The sequence below is a fragment of the Gavia stellata genome, chromosome 21, assembly GCF_030936135.1.
Source record: "Gavia stellata isolate bGavSte3 chromosome 21, bGavSte3.hap2, whole genome shotgun sequence".
NCBI classification, from domain to species: Eukaryota; Metazoa; Chordata; class Aves; order Gaviiformes; family Gaviidae; genus Gavia; species Gavia stellata.
The window spans coordinates 8,320,221-8,339,286 of NC_082614.1; the positions used below are offsets into that span (position 1 = coordinate 8,320,221).

Sequence of the window (19,066 nt, forward strand, 5' to 3'; positions counted from 1 at the left end):
CTCTTTAGAGAATATGAGTATGATTTCATGTGTGTGTGTGTGTGTGTGTGTTTATGCATTTAAATCTGGCATGACTTAAAGAAACTGAATCCTTCTCTTAGCATCAAGATAATCCACTTTTCTGGAGGGAGAGATAAAAGCGAGTTGGCAGTTGTAAGTGCTCTGATATCCAATTTCTTTAAGAGACTTGAAGTCAGACTGATAGATTTGCAGCTGGCTCCAGCCCATAGCCCTGTACCACAACTTTGGCCTTTGTCAGGAAAAAAAAAAAGGCCCAGAGACGTTTGGAGAAGCGGTGTGGCACTCGGACGAGTGGCCGCTTCATAGTAAGGATGGGGCTGCCAAGTAATAACCCAGCTCTGTGAGGGGCTCTGGGCAATGTTAGGATCAGAACTAAGTTCTCGTGCCTGCCAGTGACACCTTGTCCCATGGGTAGGCCATGTAGTAACACAACTAGGAGCAGAGTCACCGAGCAGCCCTTTGAATGCCCGAACACTAGTGCTCTGTGCACACACCTGAGGTGGGCATGGCAGAAAAAGGTCAATCCTGCTAACGTTGCTAGGTACCCTCCTGTTCAGAAGAGAAGACACAAAGACCGCTGTTTCCTCTGTGTATCCTATATCAGGGCCAGCCTTGGTGCCCTTGAGTAGAGGGCAGCAGCCCACACAAGGGTTGCTCCTATATTACTTGTATAAGCTTTAGGTTTCAAAGGGAAGAAATGCCACCAGAAGTGCATTCTTATTATTCAGAGACCTGAATTTATACCATCAGTGAATGCAGGAGCTCTGAGCTCTGCTTCTCTTCTCAGTAACAGTGACAAGAGTGCCAAAGTAAATTTAAAGGAAGAGCACATTTTCCTCCAAAGCGGGGGGAGAAAAAGATGACAAAAAGGAGACTTCAAAGGGCCATACCCTCTCTGATGGCTTTTCTAAGCTGGTGCTTTTATTGAGAGTACACATGCACTCGAACGGCACACCAAGGACTCTGCTGCTAGCAGCAGTTGGATCCTAGCTCTTCAGGGCTGCTCAGCAATATTGCTTGCTTTTAAGAAACTTTTATGTGAATGACAACAGAAGCTCCTGGCTCTGCAGCGCTCTGTATTGATTTTATGATGTGCCAGTTTGCAGGCATTTCATATAATGCAGACAAGAGGCATTTCACTGTCTGCAGGGTTAGACGCCCAGACCTTTCCCTTCACTAACTTAGGCTTCTCCTGCTTAAATTGCAGGAGAAATCCTTTTAGTAGGAGCAAGACTTGTTACCGTTTCCTGGCAAGCTGCTGAATGTGAATAGGTCACTTGATCTTGCACCTCCTGAAGTTAATGGTAAAAACATACTTGCTTTCAGTGACTGCAATATCATGCTTTTAGTGAGCGCGTTGCTATTTCCTTTTGCAATACTTTCAAAGTCTCCATCACAGTAGTCCTTTGCCTTAAACAGAGGAAGCAATGAATAGGTCTCCCACAGTGCTGCCAACATCTTCCCAGCCATGTGGTTGAAATTCTAGATGGTGCCAGGGCCTGTGAAAGCCGGCAGCTTTGGCCTATGTGGTCCTGCTTCTGGCTGGGAACCCACGGCACTTTTGTCTGTTATCCTTCTGAGAGCTCACTTTGGACCAATTCACATTCTTCTTTCATTTAAAGAAGCAGTTATAAATAATGGGACATTATTTACCTCCTGGAAGAAAAAAAGGGGGCGCAAGGCCATCAGATTTTTCCGCAGCAAATCTGCCCTCTCCTTATTCCTTTAACTGGCTTCATAGGAAACAGAGGGCGCGTTTTTTGCAAAATGCTTGTCCCGTTTAATCCCTGCTGAGTTAGTTGCGGAGTCAAATGCCAGATCAAAAGGAGGCCCCAGGAAGTGAAATTTGCAGGGAAGTCTCCAGCTGCCAGGGTCTCTTCCAGGGACAGCTGTAGGCTAATGGATAAGCTATAAACAGGGCATTTAGGGCAGAAGTGACAATGGAACAGGAGCCAGGGTGAACAAAGGAAACTTTTTAAAAGGATGCAAAGATAGTGAGAGCTGAACAGCAGAACTTGTCAGCTGAGCTGTCTCTGCCTCAGACAGAAAGGCCAAGGAGCTCTGAGCACACAGAGAGCTTGTGCTGCCGCAGGCAGAGGAGCCTGCTCTGCCAGCAGGATGTGCTGCCTGCCGAAGGACCAGAGCGGGGGATAGGTGTTCGGTTAGAACAACTTTCTGGGACGATTAGAAACAGTTTTTTCAAGTCAGTTCTAACAGCAGCAGCTTTCATTAGAGCAGGGAGAAAGAAGGGGAGAATGGCAAACCAGTCCTTTGTTAATCTAAAAAATGTCTGACGGCTGTGGAATGCCACACTGGACAACTCATGCCCTGAAAAGGAGATTTTTTTTTTTTTTTTTTTTTTTTTAAAATTTGTTTTGAAGATTTCTCATAGGAAGCTGCAGTGCCGTCTCTACAATCTCTCATCTGGTAAAGCACGTCCAGGTCTCCTACCTGTTTCACGAGCACTCTCACAGTTCCAGCACACGCTGCCCGCGGAGGGGTCTGTGTCACTTTATTTCACCTGCCCACCGGCCAGCCCATCTCTCAACACCCTCCAGTGCATGCACGACAGATCAGCCCTGGAAGATGAAGGGAACCTACCTGCCGGGTGACCTGGTATCACGAGGCTGTTGGTAGGTAACGCTGGTGGAGGTGGCAGCGTGGGTGGGGTGGCGAACATGGCCGGATGGTGCTGGTGTTGGGTCTGCGATCTGAGAGAGAAGTGCGAGGTAGCAAGATTAGAGATGGAGAGGGGCAGAGCTGGGCCGGAGGAATGGTGCGGAGGAATCTGGGGAGAGAGGGGAAGGTGTTTCGGGAGGCTGATGCTCGTTGCACTGCTAGCACTGCTGCTCCGGCTGCAGAGAGAAAAAGATGGGGGGAAGAGGGGGGAGAGAGACAGAGAGAGAAAGAGAGAGACTGTGTTACAATACAAGACTGAAACAGTGCAAGAAATACACTACCAGAAACAACACAACTATGTGACACTGACCTCCCCAAGCTTATGTTTTTGTTTTTCTTAATGGCAGTGGAGACAGTAATGAATGTTAATGAACTTCTCCAACAGGGCAGGACGGAGCTTGGGCTCTCTGGAGTGACATTTCCTCTGGGGCTTGAGCAAGTTACGATCCTCAGAGCTATCTATGAGATACTGATGAAGGCCACAGAGGCAGCTGGATTTTGCATCTTAATTTAGACTCTGATGACCTTGCAGTGTGTCCATGTGTGATCATACATGTGTGTCCTTGTGATCATACAACGCAATTACTCTAATTCCTTTTTCTGTTGCTCTGGGTGCACAGAGTTCCATAGTGTGAATGACTTTGGGACCAAGTTATACCTGCTGTGCATGCTGAGTAGTTATATTCACACAAGCACGCAAACACACCGTATATTAACAAATTTTTTCTCATAATAATTCCGTATTTTACATCTTCTTCTTCTATTATTATTACTCCACTGCAAGTGATCTAAGTTTTGTGGGGTGAAAGGCACTATCACTGCAGTTATTTAGTGTAATTCTCACAATACCAATTATTTGTTGCAATCTAAACCTCTGAGATATCGTGAATAGTTTGAAATATTATTAATCATTTATACTATGGTGTCATTTACAGGGTAAAACTACAAGAGAGCTTCAGTATGCAGGATACAATGAAATACACATTAATGGCAGCTCTCTGTACTCATATTTTGACCCTTGTGCAGCCAAATATTACGTTTTAAATCAGTTTTCTCATCTTGTTTAAACTAGCCTAGTTCTGGTTTAGGAGGCAAGGCATGTTTTCTGCATCAGCTAAAAGACTATACAGGTTCCAGTTGACTGGCTAAACTCTTTTCTCTAGAAATGTTTTATCCATATCCTTTTCACCCATCCTGCTTACTGGATGGAGGCGATTTAAACAGCGAAGCTAAGGCTCCTGCTAGATCTGAACATGTCAGATTGAAGCAGATTTCTCAGCCTACACGGGAGCCCTGTTCTAAAGGACACAGCATTTTCCGATATAGATATCCCTCTTTTGATGCTGGTGAACAAAAAAACCTGTGATAACACTGAACAAGCCTACTTCAATGGAAGTCTTTCTGAATATGAAACAAAGGAGTTGCTCAAACTCAAACCACCTTAAACTTCTAAGGCAAGAACTAGCCATCTCAGACAAGACAGTGCAAAACTCCACTAGAAACTGGACCTAAAGGAACTTTACTCCACAGTTACACATGCCTTTCTCCCAGAAAGGGAGCATTTATCACCATGTTTCAAATCCAGTTATCCACCGCAGGTGGAAAATCCAGCCAGTGGAGTCAGCACAGAAAGTCCACTATCCAAAACATGGAGCATCTTGCACAGACAGCAGGAGTGCTCTTGTCACGCCTCCCACCAATTTCTGTCCCATTTGAAACAAGCTTTAGCCCAGCAGTTGCATAAAGATGACACGAGTATCCCTTTCCCCTACCTGATATTATTGAGTCCGTTGTGGGCCACCTGGTGATGCACTTGGTAATTGAGAGGTGGAGGGATGTGACTCGGAGGCTGGGTCCGAAGCTCAGGTATTAACTGAGGCTGCGACTGTGGGCGAGGTTGAGGTTGTGACTGTGGCCGAGGCTGCGGCTGAGGCGTGAGCCTTGGCGGTGCTGGTGCTGAAATCACTGGCTCCTTCTTCAACAGTGGGCTTGCTCTGGCGCTTGACGTGGGCGCTGAGGAAGTAGAAGTCACAACGGCAGCTACTGGCTGGGGGCTGGGGATAGGCAGGGCGAAGGGCACGTCGGTGCTCAGCTCCCGGCTCCGCTCTAGCCCAGACACCTTTGGGACATTGGCTGCTTTTGCTTCTGGCTTGTCATTCAAGGTGGGACCTTATGGAGCAATGAGAAAAAGAACAAGGGCATGCTGAAAGGTCTGCGTTTGTTTCTCTGCTTGGTAGAACATATGCCTGAGAAAAAACAAGTCATGTTTCAGCTCGTGGGAGCATCGTGGAAGCACTGCTGCTACCAGATGGATGTGTGTTTGTGTGTCTGTCCTTCTGCTCTCCTTGACTGGCCAGTCTACAGTACTTGTTAGCATGTGTGTAAGAGACTTAGCTGTCATCAAATGAATGCATGCTACAAAGAACATATAGCTTTGTGACTTCTACACAGTCCCAAGGCTGTGTACAGTAGGAGTGTGAACATGGCTCAAGTTACTGCTACAGTATTTCCTGCTCAATGTAAGTTTTAAGGTTGATAATGAACTCATGAATACAAGCCCGATCATTAAGACATTCCATTTTCTCAACACTCTTTCAAGGTAATCTACATTGTGTTTAGGCTCAACTCCAGCTACAACGCACTGTGACCCAAGCACTAATCACTAATGATGACCCCACCTGGCTTCTAGGGAAGAGGCTACCTGGGATCTTTGTGTAGCAAAGCACGGGACAGTTCTGCAGCGAAGCTGTGACATTCCTGTTCCCTGGAGACACACTTGTGTGGAAGAACAGAACAGAGAAGGCTGGAAAAATCCAGTCAGAAGTGCAGTGAGCACCCAAGTATAGTCCTGCTCACCTTAAGTATTGCACACACTTGTATGCATGGCATGTCAAAACTGTCAGGAATGCTGCGACCTTGCAAAATGCACCTATGGTGAGAATTCCATATGGAATTACTCCTTCTATGTTGCCAAGTATTCCCGTTTTTCCAAATTAAGCTAAACAAAGCAGCCCAAAGGGTTAAAAGGCTGGAAAAGAAAAAGGGAAAAGGGAGGAAAGGAGCGGTATTTCAGGTCAAGCAGTATCCAAAAGGTCGAAGACAACTGAAAGGACCAACATGAATGTGATTCAACTCCCACTGTAACTCCCTTTTTGATATAATCTGTGTATCCTTGAGGGCACATATGCCCACAATTACAAGAAAAGCTGTTCATGGGTTACGAGAACTAGTGTTGTCCATGTGTTTCACGTGCACACACAGCACTTCTAACTGACTTTTAGGATACATGCTTTTATTATCCACCAGAACCTGCTGGGGGCTGTTTAGCTGGCTTGCAGACATGCAGGAGATGCTACCTACACTCATTAACATGCTCCCAACACCCTCACCAACAAATTCCACCTTTGAAATTTTCCCATCTCATCAAAGGACTGAGCCAGTTCCTGATGTAGGAGGTGCGGAAATAACACACAACACACACCACGAGCTAATTCTGGCCATGCAGACGCTCCAGCCAGGCGTTTGCGAACGCAGCCTATGCGAGGCCACAGTCCTCACTGCTGCTGCTTCGACGACTTGAGCACCACCATGCCAGCACTAGATGAGAGGAGGACAGTGATGAATCGGAGCCTGTAGCACACCAGCTCACTTTCTGTACAGAAAATGCCCACGTGGTGATGGCATCTCCTTCCTTGAGATAAAAGGCAGTTGCCCACACTACTTCTGGCTCTGCTTGCACTCTCACCATCGCACCATCTCCTTCATCAATCAATCAATCACTACATATATATACATTCAGAATGTGAAAAGAGAACGAATGGAAACATATGAACTGCATTTATCAGTTGAAGATGGCTGAGGACCTGTGGCCGCAAACCCACAAATAGCAGAGCAGAAGCCTTTCCAAACACCAGTGCTTTGGCCGGCAGCAAGTACAATCAACCCTGTACTTTCCAGCACCTTATACATCTTTACAGGTTTAACACAATGTCTGGAGGTCCTAAATTATTCCCTACAACAAATATAAGGCTAACTCTCATTTCAGAGAATTTCTTTTTCAAATATGAGTTCATGCATCACAGGTACCCCCTGGTTTTGAGATGTAACTAGACTTGGTTCCAATGTTATTTAGAATGACAAAGAATTTATTTCTAAAATCAAATTCTCATCGCTCTTGTGCACCATTATTTTTTATAATGCCACCTATGTTTGTAAATTTTCCTCAGATTTCATTACTATCAATTGAAAAATTGTCACTGACTAGTCAAGCCAGGGGTTTCCACACTGTGCATTCTGGGGGAAGTGTATTCACAGCTGTAGATCCCACTGTTTTTCAGGAGCTACCCATTAAAAGCAACTGGGTTTCATTCCTGACCATAGGTTTCCTGAGAGCCTATTAGTTCTTTCCATCCAACAGGCTTCCTCCTACAGAGTTAAACTTCATATTGGGTAATTATAGGCAATGTAGACTAATGGGGTATATTCAAAACACACTGGCACCACAAAAGTTACTTGAGTAAAAAGTCAATTAGATCCAAAACAAATCAATAAAGTCCCGCATTAAAAGCAGCTGTTTGACCAGTTTTATGTACAACTATTGATTCCCTGTGGTTTCAGCATTAGTTCTCATTTGCAATTTTCTCAAAGCAAAAGCTCATGCTCCCTTGCTGACTGAATTGACCAGCCAGCCTGGTTGTATTAGTTAGTACTAGGGGTACATGACTAATTTCTGCTGCCAACTTGCATCTCTCAGGTTGCAGTACTGAAATGTTTTTGTGTTTTATTCTCAACAGCAATGAAAATACCCAGATGCTCCCCCCCGCCCCAGAAAAGCTACCGGCATGAGCGTGCGTATCTTTTCTCCTTTTGTAGCCACGCTGAGCAAAAGCAGAGGCACCGAGAAGGGAAAGATATGGTGTGAATTCATGGGCAAGTGTGGAGAAGCATGTGAGAGACAGCAAAATCCCCAAGCCTTCCCAGCCACCACACGGGAAGGATGGTGGGTGAATCCTGGTGCTTTGGTGACTTTGCTGTTTCCCTTCTGATGGCTGCGATGTCGTACAAGAGGGAGAGAAGCTGCTTCACGCGACTGACTTGAGGGCGAACTGCCATGGGTGACGGGAAGGGAACCACCCGTGAACAAAGGCAGGACAAACCATGGAGAGAAACAACAGGAAGATAGTGGTGCCAGGCCCTGGGACGTGCCTCATGTTTGAAAGTCAAACCTTCTGAAAAGGAAACTTTTCTCTCATCTAGGTGTTTCACTAAAGTCTCTGGTAAAATAAATTTGGACAAAATGGAAAGCAGATGCCCAAATGGAAATACATCTCACCCACATGTCTCACTACTCTAGAAGACACAAAAGGCACTTCCAAGCAAAGACTTAAGACCCCTTCACTTCAGCTAACTCCATGGAGTGCCATCCCATGACTTACTCGCACTCTGACATTGAAGAACGTACACATGTCCTAGTTTCTTTCTTTCCTTTCACGCTCTTCTACTTGTTCAGTGCTTGTTTCCAACACCCAGTCACTAGCTAACCATACTCCAGAGGTCTCCGGAAACTAGACAAATTTGAGGCCATTTTCCCTGTGCAACCAAAGAAACAACGAATTTTGAAGGCTATAATTACCTGGTTTCTTAGGTACTTAAAAAGACCCTTATCATGATACCTACCATAAAAATCTCTAATTCAAGACTTTAGTCTCCATTCACATGAAAGTCCCTGAGCTACCTTCCCTGAAATCTCTCAGAAAGTTAATTTTAATGATTTTAACAAGACAGTCACCCATTCTGATCAGGATCTCAAACTCTGCAGTTTCTCTGTAGGATACTCGAATGTCCCTCCTAAGGGAACTACACTCTTGTATGTCCAAGTTCCTTCCAATCAACCAGGCTAACTGCTGGTCACATATGGAAATATCCCAAGGAAAGAAACTGAGTATTCTCTTTTGTGCAAGCTGGATGAGGTTTCATCAAGATCCTTTCAGAAATTTCTGTACTTTGACTCCTAATCTAGTCCTTCTGAGCAGACAGACTCACGGAGCTGAGCACAACTGCCCCAACAAAAGGACAGACCCACCACACCACACCACACCATTCTAGAGGCAAAAATGTGTTTATTTTTTACCAAGTCCTAGAGTAATTTTCATGCTTAATGGTAACAGGCTGAGCCAATTTGCCTAAGACTTGACAGTCAGCTCCAATAATTCAACCTTAATTAAACCTGAACGCATGTCAGTTCAGCTCGTCCCTTCACAGGAAATCTGACATTTGCAATGATTCATGTTTCAGCCATGCTATGGGAAGGCTGGATCACATCTGCCATTCTCCACCATGCAGAGCGCTACCCCTTTTCAGCATGCCAACTTTGTTTATTTTCTAACCAAACACTTTGGACTTCTTCCATTGAGAGGTTTTCTTAAATGAACAGACTGTGAAACATGTCTTGATCTCACGGGGATGAATGATGACTGAGTGCGAGAGACAAGGAAGAAAGGACTGAAACTGCTCTAACAAGAAAAATATCAACAACCTGGGATTAGTAATTCTTGCCTCCTTGATCAACTAATTTGTCATTTGGAGTGCTGCAAAATTCCAGCCTCCCTGTGTCTTGGGCTACATCCCATTCCAGTTTAACCTGGTAAAGATGAAAACTTTTCACAACTTTTAAAAGCATAGAGAGCTTTAGCTGCTGCTGCTGGAAATCTGTAGAAACAAGAGTTGAAGTTTAAGGGAAACCCCAAAGTCAACTACAGTTGAATTCGCTGCAAAAAGCGTGTTTCAGAAGGAGTTAACCTGAACCTGAAAGACCATCAGCATGGATCCAATATGAAACTTCAGTGAATTAAAAATCTGTGACTGGAATAAACACACACTGCGCATCTCCATGGCTGCACAGGGTGACATGCTTGCCAGCATGTAACTACACAGCATTGCAGGCTAAATACAATACAGAAAGTCCCAGACACAAATTAAACCTTTCTGTTACAGGAATTTGCTTTCAAGCTGATTAAGAGTAGCTCAAGTGCAAGGGATTAAACATGTAAAGGCTGCTTTGAGAACTCCAATAAGCAGTTACTGTGTTATACAAACAGTACTTAGGGCAACAGCAGTTCCAGCCCTGCCTCTTGCTCTTTGCAAGCTGCTGGTTGCTGCTGAAAGGGGACTGTCAACACACGTACAATGTGATTGGAAATAATCTAATCTTGCTTGCACGCCTTCCCTTTGTCTCTTGAAAAAAAAAGAAAAGTGGAGTCATTCAGACGTCTTTCTGCAGTCTCCCTCCTTGCATTCAAACAGCAAGGGTGATGGGGTGATGTGAGAAAGAAATTCCTCTCCTACATCCATCAATGACATCTTTACCAATGGCAATTTCCCAAGAAACACAACAACCACCATCTGCAGCCTATCTATCCACCCTGTACACATCCTTGAAAACAGACATAAGCCAGGCTGGCTATGATGAACCCTGCTCCGTATTATAATTCCAGCAAGAAATGCTGCAAAAGCATCACCACAGGAATTACAGGGACATATGTGGCAAGAAGCTGAGTATTTCAGAGCTGGTTGATGAGTCCCAGAGACAAGTTTTGAACCATCAACACGGGGAATGAGTACAGAAGAGCATGATTTTACAGCAGTAGGTCAAAACAAAAAAATAACTAAAGGAGAGCATTCAATGAACTTCAGCAAACCTTTTTTTTAAAATTAACTTTTTAGAGTGCTGCATAATGTATTGTGGATATGCAACATATATAAGTGCAAGAGAGAACAAAGCATTTTGTATCGGCTATGACAGCACTGACGCTGGCAGAGTGCTTACCAAGTGAAAACGAATATTTAAGTGCTAATTCTTTATCCTCACTGGCTTTTGCTTTTATATGCCTGGCTTTTTCACTGTGTTTTAGGAGGGCAGCACTATTTAAGACGTTAGACGATTAGCTTGGTCTGCAAAGGCAAGGCAAGCTATCCAACATATGGGGCACCAAGTTCCTCCACCCATTTTAATGCAAATTAGCTTAAGATAAGAACAAAGACTTGGGACTTGCACATAAAACCACTGTCTGAAAGGCCCCGTGGTGTGTACGGGAACCATTTTTAACACTATTGCGAAGCAAAGGCCAAATTTCCATCATGACAGCAGCATACTGCACACGTTGGGTTGTGTCAACAAAGCGCTCTGCTGTGACGCAAGCTCTTCGGAACATCATAGGCCTCTGGTGGATTTTCCAAATAACTGCAGTGTTTCCTCACAGAGGAAAGTAAGAGTGGAAGCACGAACCCTCATGCCTGGCTTTGAACCCGCGCTGCCGAGTGCAGCCGCCTGCGTGCGGGGGAGCAGGTCTTCGTTCATGGCGCTGCTCCCCCAGCCCATCCCCAAGACCGAGCGCCGCGGCGGCTTTCAGTGGGAAGCTCCTTCTGCAACCCGGTCTGGATTCGGCCCCTATCACTCAGTTCGTTTGTACAGAGCTGTCTGTCAAGTCAAATCGTCTTGCCGCAATCTGAAACACCCTCCGAACAGCTGCCACTATCAATTACTCTCCCAGACAGCCTTGACTATCAGGAAGAGAACTGGAGCGAGCACTTGCCAGTTTTAATAAACTGTGTTGCCCAAGTCATTTAACCTGCTAGATTGCTGTATGCTGGGGCTGTAACAAGCCTTCAGCTTTTCAACCTAGAAGAAAGCAACAGTGGCAAAAAGCTGTCAGCCTGGTCCTCAGAATTAACTTCCAAGGGTGTCTTCCCCCCCCCTTTCTGAAGCACCCAAGTTTAAAAGTAAAATATCTTCAAGTCACTTTCATAACGTCATGACAAGGAAAACATCTCACATTTTTAACACAAAGCCAACAACTCCCGGGAGTGAAGGGTTGACATGCTCCACAATTTTCACGTTAGGAGCACACCTGAGCAGAGAGAGCTCCTGTCTCCTCTTACACCCACATGGACACGTCCTGTGGGCGCTCCCCAGCGCCGGCTCTGTCCCCGTATCGGTCACCACCACCCCAGCGATGCTGATGCAGCTGAGGGCTTCAGGATGCCCTGACTACCTCAAGGGCTCTGCACCCACCACTCCAGCCCGGTCCTTACCCTCTCAGTACAGTTACAGTTTCTCACCCAACTGAAAACTCAAGCGTGGCAAATTTACATTTACTCTGGTACTTTCAGGACTGGTAGGAGAGATTTCCTGAAGAAACATTTATTTAAAATTAAAACACTTCCATCCAGATCAGTGCTTTCAGTTTGCGGTTCATGTATCTATCAAGGTACCTGTGAATGTTAATCAGAAAGAAAAGGTCTATTGTCATTAGGATTAATTTGCCATATAGGAACCTGCACTTCCACTAGAAAGCTTATTGGACTCTGCAAATCAAAAAGAAGATTCAAAACGACTATGCTAAATGTTTTCCTTAGCCAGCTACCTAGATAAGAGCCTTTGTTGCGAAAGCTTGCAGCACAAGAGAGATTTCATCCCCTCCTCTAGAAACTGAGAGCAAAAGCATTAAGACCTATGGACTTGATGCTGATTTGCTGCTTTATGGTTCTTTAATGGGATGTTTTATTCCTAGAGATTTGGGAGCTTTCCATGCTCTATCCAGGCATGTTAGCTGTAAGCATGCATGACGACACTCCAAAGCTGCAGGAGCTGAATGAAAATGGGTGCCAAACACAAGGATTGGGGCCAGAGCATAAAGAAGGAGGATCACCATTCAAATCCCCCCAAAGTAAGTCACACTGCATTTTCCTAGCAATGCTGCTTCTGGCAACATTTCAATGCAAAGCTGAAACTGGATTTACAGCTAAAGCACCTACTGTGGATGCTGGCGTTGTAATGAGATTGAAAGTTTCATACAGGCTTTTAATCTAGGCCTATAATGGTGGATCAAACACTGCAGGGTTAAACCTCTTCAGCGCTGCTCCTAAGCAGATGCCAGATGCCTAAAAACCAGTGACGCAGGAGCCACTCTATTGCCCTGGCCACAAAATGTTACTAAAACTTCTTGTAGTTACTTCCTGAAGGTGTTTTTGTCTTGTTTTGTTCTGGTTTTGTTATGTGCGATGGCATATTGTACACCTAATCTGAGTGACAGACAAGCAACAAGGTAAGTAAGCTATTAGACAATCCCCACCTCAAACGTAAGAAAGCAAGCACAAATAGTCAACTCCAGATGTAAGCTTTTAAACGGACAAACCTGCTATATACCAAGGAATCTTACAATTTTCATTAGTCAAACAAGGGCAAATAATAAACCATCAACTACTACATTACAGGAGAAAATGTACTACTTTTGCTGTTTGAAATCCGTATCGATTCCCATCTAGCCTGCGAGTGAGTTATTAATCACTCCAATTAAATCATGAACACAGGTCTTTACGCTGGAATTGAACCCCCACCAATAGATCAATAACTCAAACCTCCAAGAGCAATTACTGCTCAGCATAATAGAGCAGCTTGTTACAGAGAGCTCCATGCAAACCACAACTCTCTCTGTCATATCTTTCACAGGCAGTGCTAACAGACTCGGGAAAAAAAGATTTTCTAACTATTATTTTCAAAATAAACAGACATCTGCTTAGAGTTACCTAATCTCTCTCACATCACAGAGGCAGATCTGCCAAGGTCACATTGGAGACATGATTACATTTTTTCACAATTTGTTATTCTAGCAAAGCCCTGATAAGATTGAACTATTGAAGTTCACACTCTGGTTTAATTTCAAGAGGTTAAATGCCAAATCCTTTTCTTATTGCTACAAGGAAGGGATCTGCCAGGCTGCATAATACCCTGTGTGGGCTAAGACAACAATTTTGTTTCATCTGCACAGTCTTATGAAGGTTTTGATTTTTTTTTAAAATGACGTCAGAGAACTCCAAATTCCCAAAGAATCATTTAAAGTAAAATCAGAAAGTGAGACCATTCCAAAGGAGTGCAGATGACCTTTCAGACCTTCCAGGCTGGAGAGGTTAAGTCAATGGCTGGCTGAGAAAGCCCACTCGCTAACCAAAACCAGAAAAAGGCAAGAAAACATTCTCAAACACCAGATCATCTCTGCTGGGAACAGGAGATGATTACCCTAACCAGTGAGGAGTATGCAGGGTCACAGAAATTCCCAGCTCTGCCTTGGAAAATAACTGATGCTTGTCCTGACGCAAGGAAAAGAGGAACCATCCACGCTCAGGCTCTCCCGAGTGCCACCATGCCGCTTAGCTCCCACGTCCTTTCCAGGTGAGAGCTGTATTTCTGCACACATCTTTGCTTCTGACCGGCCAACCCCATCAAGCAGGCCCCCGAGTGCCATCCATCATCCTTCATTAGGGAAGCTATTGGCAGCCAATTAAGTGGTGATGGACCCACGCCATTGAAGCTAATCAAGGTGAGTTCATACCGTACCCTTCAGGCTGCAGGCACTGGCTCCTGTCTATGAGGGGCGTCACGTTCCTGCTTCTTCCCCTCACCGGCTCACTGTCGGATATGTCAAAACAGCCTTGGCCAAGGCTCAACATACACGTGGAAAAATGACACCAAATCAGGCAACGCAAGAAAACAAGTGAGTAGAGGGGCAGCACTACTGCTGGGATCTCACCGTGGCTGTCCACCACCAGACACACAAATAGCTTTTATGAAAGGGAGGGAGGGAGAAAGATTATTTATTCCCCACTGCAGCAGAGGCAGAAAGAGCCCAGACAACAGTTTTCTTCCTCCCTAAAGGTCAGAGATGGTAACTGGAGCTAGAAAGATCAAATCGTGTTGTGATCTCTTTTCTGGAATGTGGTACTCACTACTCATCTGAACTACATCAGCTCAAAATCCAACATCCTACACCCATCTCCTCAAAGAGGACTCGTCTCTGGTCCCTAGACGACCACATGCATCAAATTCTGTGCTCCTGGTTGGCTTTCCAACCATTTTAACTGGAAACACAGAGGCACCCAACAGACCCTTTAACACACATCCAAATTCAGCACCCGGATACATGCACATGGATTCAATCTGGCTTTTCAGGGCAGAGGAGAGCCCTATATAAACTAAAATTTTAAAGGGAAAGAATCCTCTTTCATTTTCACCCCTTCCTGAGTCTATAGATAAGGATACAAAGAATCACATCTCTCCACTTAAATCAAGGAGTGAGCATTACTTAGAGCAGAGAATTGCTTGTAACAGTGTGTGGGATCCCTTTTCCCCAGAACTCAAAGGCCAAGCTGCACACGTTCTGTTAGGCTCCTAACTGACACCATTCGAAACCACTGAGCAGAGGGATCCAGGTTTGCTTAAAACCAGCTGTGATAGACCTGGCCTCCTCAGTTCCAAGCGTAAAGCAGGAAAGGCCATCAAACTTCAGCTAACACCAGCAAGAGCGAAGAGTGTTTCAGCTGAAGGCTACTGCAGGTTCTGCTAGAGGCAGATCCTGTTTCATGGAAATAATGGTGGCATCAAGCTGGCTATGCAGCCCAGGAAGCCAGCGCACATCTTCTACAGGACCAGGTGAGAGGGATGTGCAGGAAACACAGCTGCAGAGTGAACTTGTGGCTCTGGTGTAGAGGACTGAAGATGCCATGGAAGGAAGCTCACCTGTAGAGTTGTGCTAAAGCTAAGGAGCCACAAAACCTGCCCATTGCCCACATGCTTTGTGCCTACCAGACCCGCTGTTTCAGCACATCGTACTTTGTTTAGGAGGCTCTGTGCTGAAGTCTGCCATTTAAATTTTCAGAGATAACAAAGACAGTAGTAATAATTTCTAATGGATTTAAGTCTGGCAGCAGTCTTTGGTAGTCTGGGTCAGAAGACTGGAGAAAAGACCTATTGCATCTGTGTGCCATCAGCAGTTGAAGTGCCAAAGCTGCTTTTCCGGCCCAGGAAAGTCAGAACTGAAAGGTATAAAAGGGTGGCAAACAGAACTGTTTAGAAACCATCTCAGTAACTTGACTAACTTCCATACCTGATGTTAGGGCTGGAGTTATGAGAATAGAAAGTTCTGCTGCAAGGTGACTTAGTCTCTGCTAAACAGGAACTGAAAGGAGTCACTGGCCATGCTCAAATTAGCAAAATCCTGTCTTATTTATTTGTTAAGGCCAGCCCTCACAGTTCAGTAACTGCTGTCACATTAGTGCTAATGTGCTCGTAATTTGGGAAAACAACACTTGAGACTCAGTGCTTGTCAAGTGGGGCTAGTGCTTTCCAACCAGCAGCTCCCCATACCCTGCAGCCTCCCACTGCCCTCCCTCCCCATCCCCAGGCATAAGAAGGCACCTTCCAGGCAGATCCCTCACTTAGACTTAGTAGCAGCACATTACTACTCTAAAACAACACGTTTAGCTGTTACCAAATTGCCCCCATTTTGATGGCACGTATGCAGTAGCACCTCTTTCCATTAACTTTGTTGAGAGTCTAGGGACAAGATGAAGAAAAACTGGAAGAATTTTCCTGCAAGCTCAGGAGCAATAAGGTCTCCCACCTCACTTCTATTTGCATGGTCAAAATCCAACTGTAGAGCTGCTGGAATGGCATCTTAAGAAAACCTGAGATACTGAAATTAACAGACTGAATACATTCGACAACATTTCAAGTTGCATCATGGATAATTGAAATATTTAAGGGACAAGCTGCAAGTTGTTAATCAGGGAAGATTTACTTGAATGGTGTGTGCCCTTTGGATTTGGTCCCTATGGCAACCAAATATTCACTCCAAAAGGATGCGCTGGAAGAAGCATGTCAGGAGCTGCCTCCACGTTTTAATTCACAGAGTGAGCAATGAATAAATACAGCTACTGACAAGCACAGCACAGGCAAAAAAGGTTTGTAAACAGCATTAGGAAGCCACAGATGGCCTTTTGCTTTTTAAGATTGAAAAAAGTCCACTTTTCCTTTAAACACACCCACTATAAAGATCAAGAAAACTGGACTGTGTTGCACATGGGGTGTTGAATCACATATATTAGCTACTGATAATAAAAGTTTTACAATAAAGGAGCTTTTCTTCAGTTTCTAACTTCTCAATCCTTGAGAAATTGTGATTGTGTTTCCACTCCCCATATTGGAAGATGTTGCATCAAAATCTTCAGAAAAGTCTTTCCCATCTCACCTCGCTCAACAGGAGACAAACTTTGAGAATGCAACAGCATGTGAAGGACAGCTTCACAGCATGCTCAAGAAGGAAAATGTGAGGGACAATTGGCTTTTCCTTCAAAACAGGAAGAGTGGCTTGGTATGCAATAAGGAAAAGAAAAGAATACTTCACTGCACTGCAGAAGGCAAACTCCTTCAGCATGATGTCAGAGTCTGTGAAATGCAGCTGCAAAGCTGCTTCCAGCTTTCTCCTTTGATGAAGTGTGAATTCTTCAATGGGCAGTAGAAATTTTGGAAATACTTTGGTGCCGGACATGCTTGAGGATAATGTAGGATCTGGCATCTAATAAGATCTAACAGAGGAACATTATGTTGTGCATTGCAATGGAATCACATCCTATTAATGAAAAGGTACTCTTGAATCTCTTCTTGCATGAGGGTTTATGGCTGCGGAAAGAAATCTTACAAGGCTGGAGGGCGCTGGATGGTGCAAGGACTGCTGTGATGCCAGCCTGAATGTGCAAAAAGCCAGAAACAGTAACTCAAGACTTGTAAACCCAAATGCTTGCTCTCCACTCCTCCTCCCGCTGACTCCTTGGAGTCCCTCTACATCCACTGTAGTGGCCCTGCAATGACTGTTAGGCATAAGCACAATTTCTACAAGGCTGCTGGATGGAAGCAGTACTTTCAGCTGCAGGTTGTCAAGGCTATGGAAGACACTTGTGATTCTGACATGCATGAGGACTACTCCCTGTGGTGAGGGAGAGTCATTCAGTAGAGCATTCGTTGCCCCACTAACTGATGTATTTGGCTTTCTTGGTGACAGGGGTTTGCTGGGAGCCCTGGCAGCAGACAGCTCTGTCCTCTCCCACTTCCCAGGCAGAGCCACAACTCTCACAATCCCCACGTCACCCTCTGAGCTGGAACTGGGCAGGCACTGCCACAGTACTAACCTCCGTCTTAGGCAGCAAACAAGTACAGACTCAGACATCTGTAAAGATAATCACAGGAATTGTTCCATACAAAACTGCTGCACATTTTTTATTTCAGTATTGGGTGAAAGAAAGAGACAAGTATCTGGGTTTAGCCCGCAGATACTTTCCAAGACAGTAATTGCTGTATAATTCATATTCTTGTTTTCACGTTTGCCACGTGTACCAACATGGCACTATCGAATTCACTGTAAGTTTCTCCTGAAAGTCCTGTCCATGTCACAGTTTTTCCAAACAGCAGAAACACAACCACAAGAAGCCCAGCACTAAGCAGCAACTCGGGTTGGGCAAATTCCTGTAATCCCAGATTCTTGCATATTAGGAGGGGAAAGTGGGGTCCAAGCTAATTCTTGAGAGTTTCCACTCCACATGAGCACAGCAGACATCATCTTTCACTCATTCTGTCTGTACTTCCTTGCAAGCAGTTCTCCGTGAAGTCAGAATTGAGCCTTCGTATCTCTACCCAAAGCCACCTGCTCCCCAGCAACTTCAGGTCAGACAGGCTGGAGGAGTGCTGCTCTCTACATGAGGCAAGGCTCAGAAATAGTAAGTATTTGCAACTGATAGGCAAACTCAGCACAGTTAGAAGCAATTTATAGCTTCTGCACCAAAGAGGCTCACAAGGAAGTGGTAGGGATGATGCAGGTCCTCAAGTCATCCTTTCAGCAATGGTTTGAGGCACCTTTGCTCATGTTAAACTAACTGAAGATTACATACTAGACCCTTGCAGGGAGCGCATTCCTTCTTTTAAGAAATGCATTTGTTCTAATGGACCCCAAATGGTTAATCAGTCCAATGATTACAAATGAAATGCCTCATTTCTCAATGGGCAGAATCCAAGTTCTGGTGCCACTGGTTTTGTTTTTGAGGACACAATATGGTTTTGTTTTTGAGGACAACACTCCAAACTGCCAGCGGTTAGTTTCAGGGAACCACCTCCTCCCACATTAACATATTCACTTGCAAAATCTATCACATATGTTGCATGCAAACTGGCTGAGAGTTCGATTCAGCTCTGACAGCATGAGAGCCTCTAGCCTAAATATCTGAAAGTAATGAAATCCACACCATCCTCCTGATTCTTCATGCTAAAATGAATTGACCTATATTCACGTTGCACTATCAGTAATGGGGAACCTACACAGATTGTAACCACAATTACAGACAAAACAGAAGGGGCATCAGTTTCTAACATGTTTCCATTTTAGCTTCTTCCTCCCTTGGCTTGAAGTAAATCTAAATCTAGCATTTTGCATTTCCGCTAATTTTCTGCTGTAACAAGAAGGGAAACAGTAAGCCCTGTTCAGCT

At 44.7% G+C, this 19,066-nt stretch overlaps 1 protein-coding gene across 1 annotated transcript in view; it reads right to left on the bottom strand.

The window, feature by feature from the left end:
- FBRSL1 (fibrosin like 1) overlaps window positions 1-19,066 on the bottom strand; it is a 553,391-nt gene that overhangs the window by 22,944 nt on the left and 511,381 nt on the right. The window contains exons 8-9 of the mRNA XM_059827502.1: window positions 4,473-4,869; window positions 2,623-2,876 (exon numbers count right to left, since the gene is read on the bottom strand). Of these exons, the coding sequence (XP_059683485.1) occupies window positions 2,623-2,876; window positions 4,473-4,869 (651 nt within the window). The remainder of the gene's footprint in view (window positions 1-2,622; window positions 2,877-4,472; window positions 4,870-19,066) is intronic.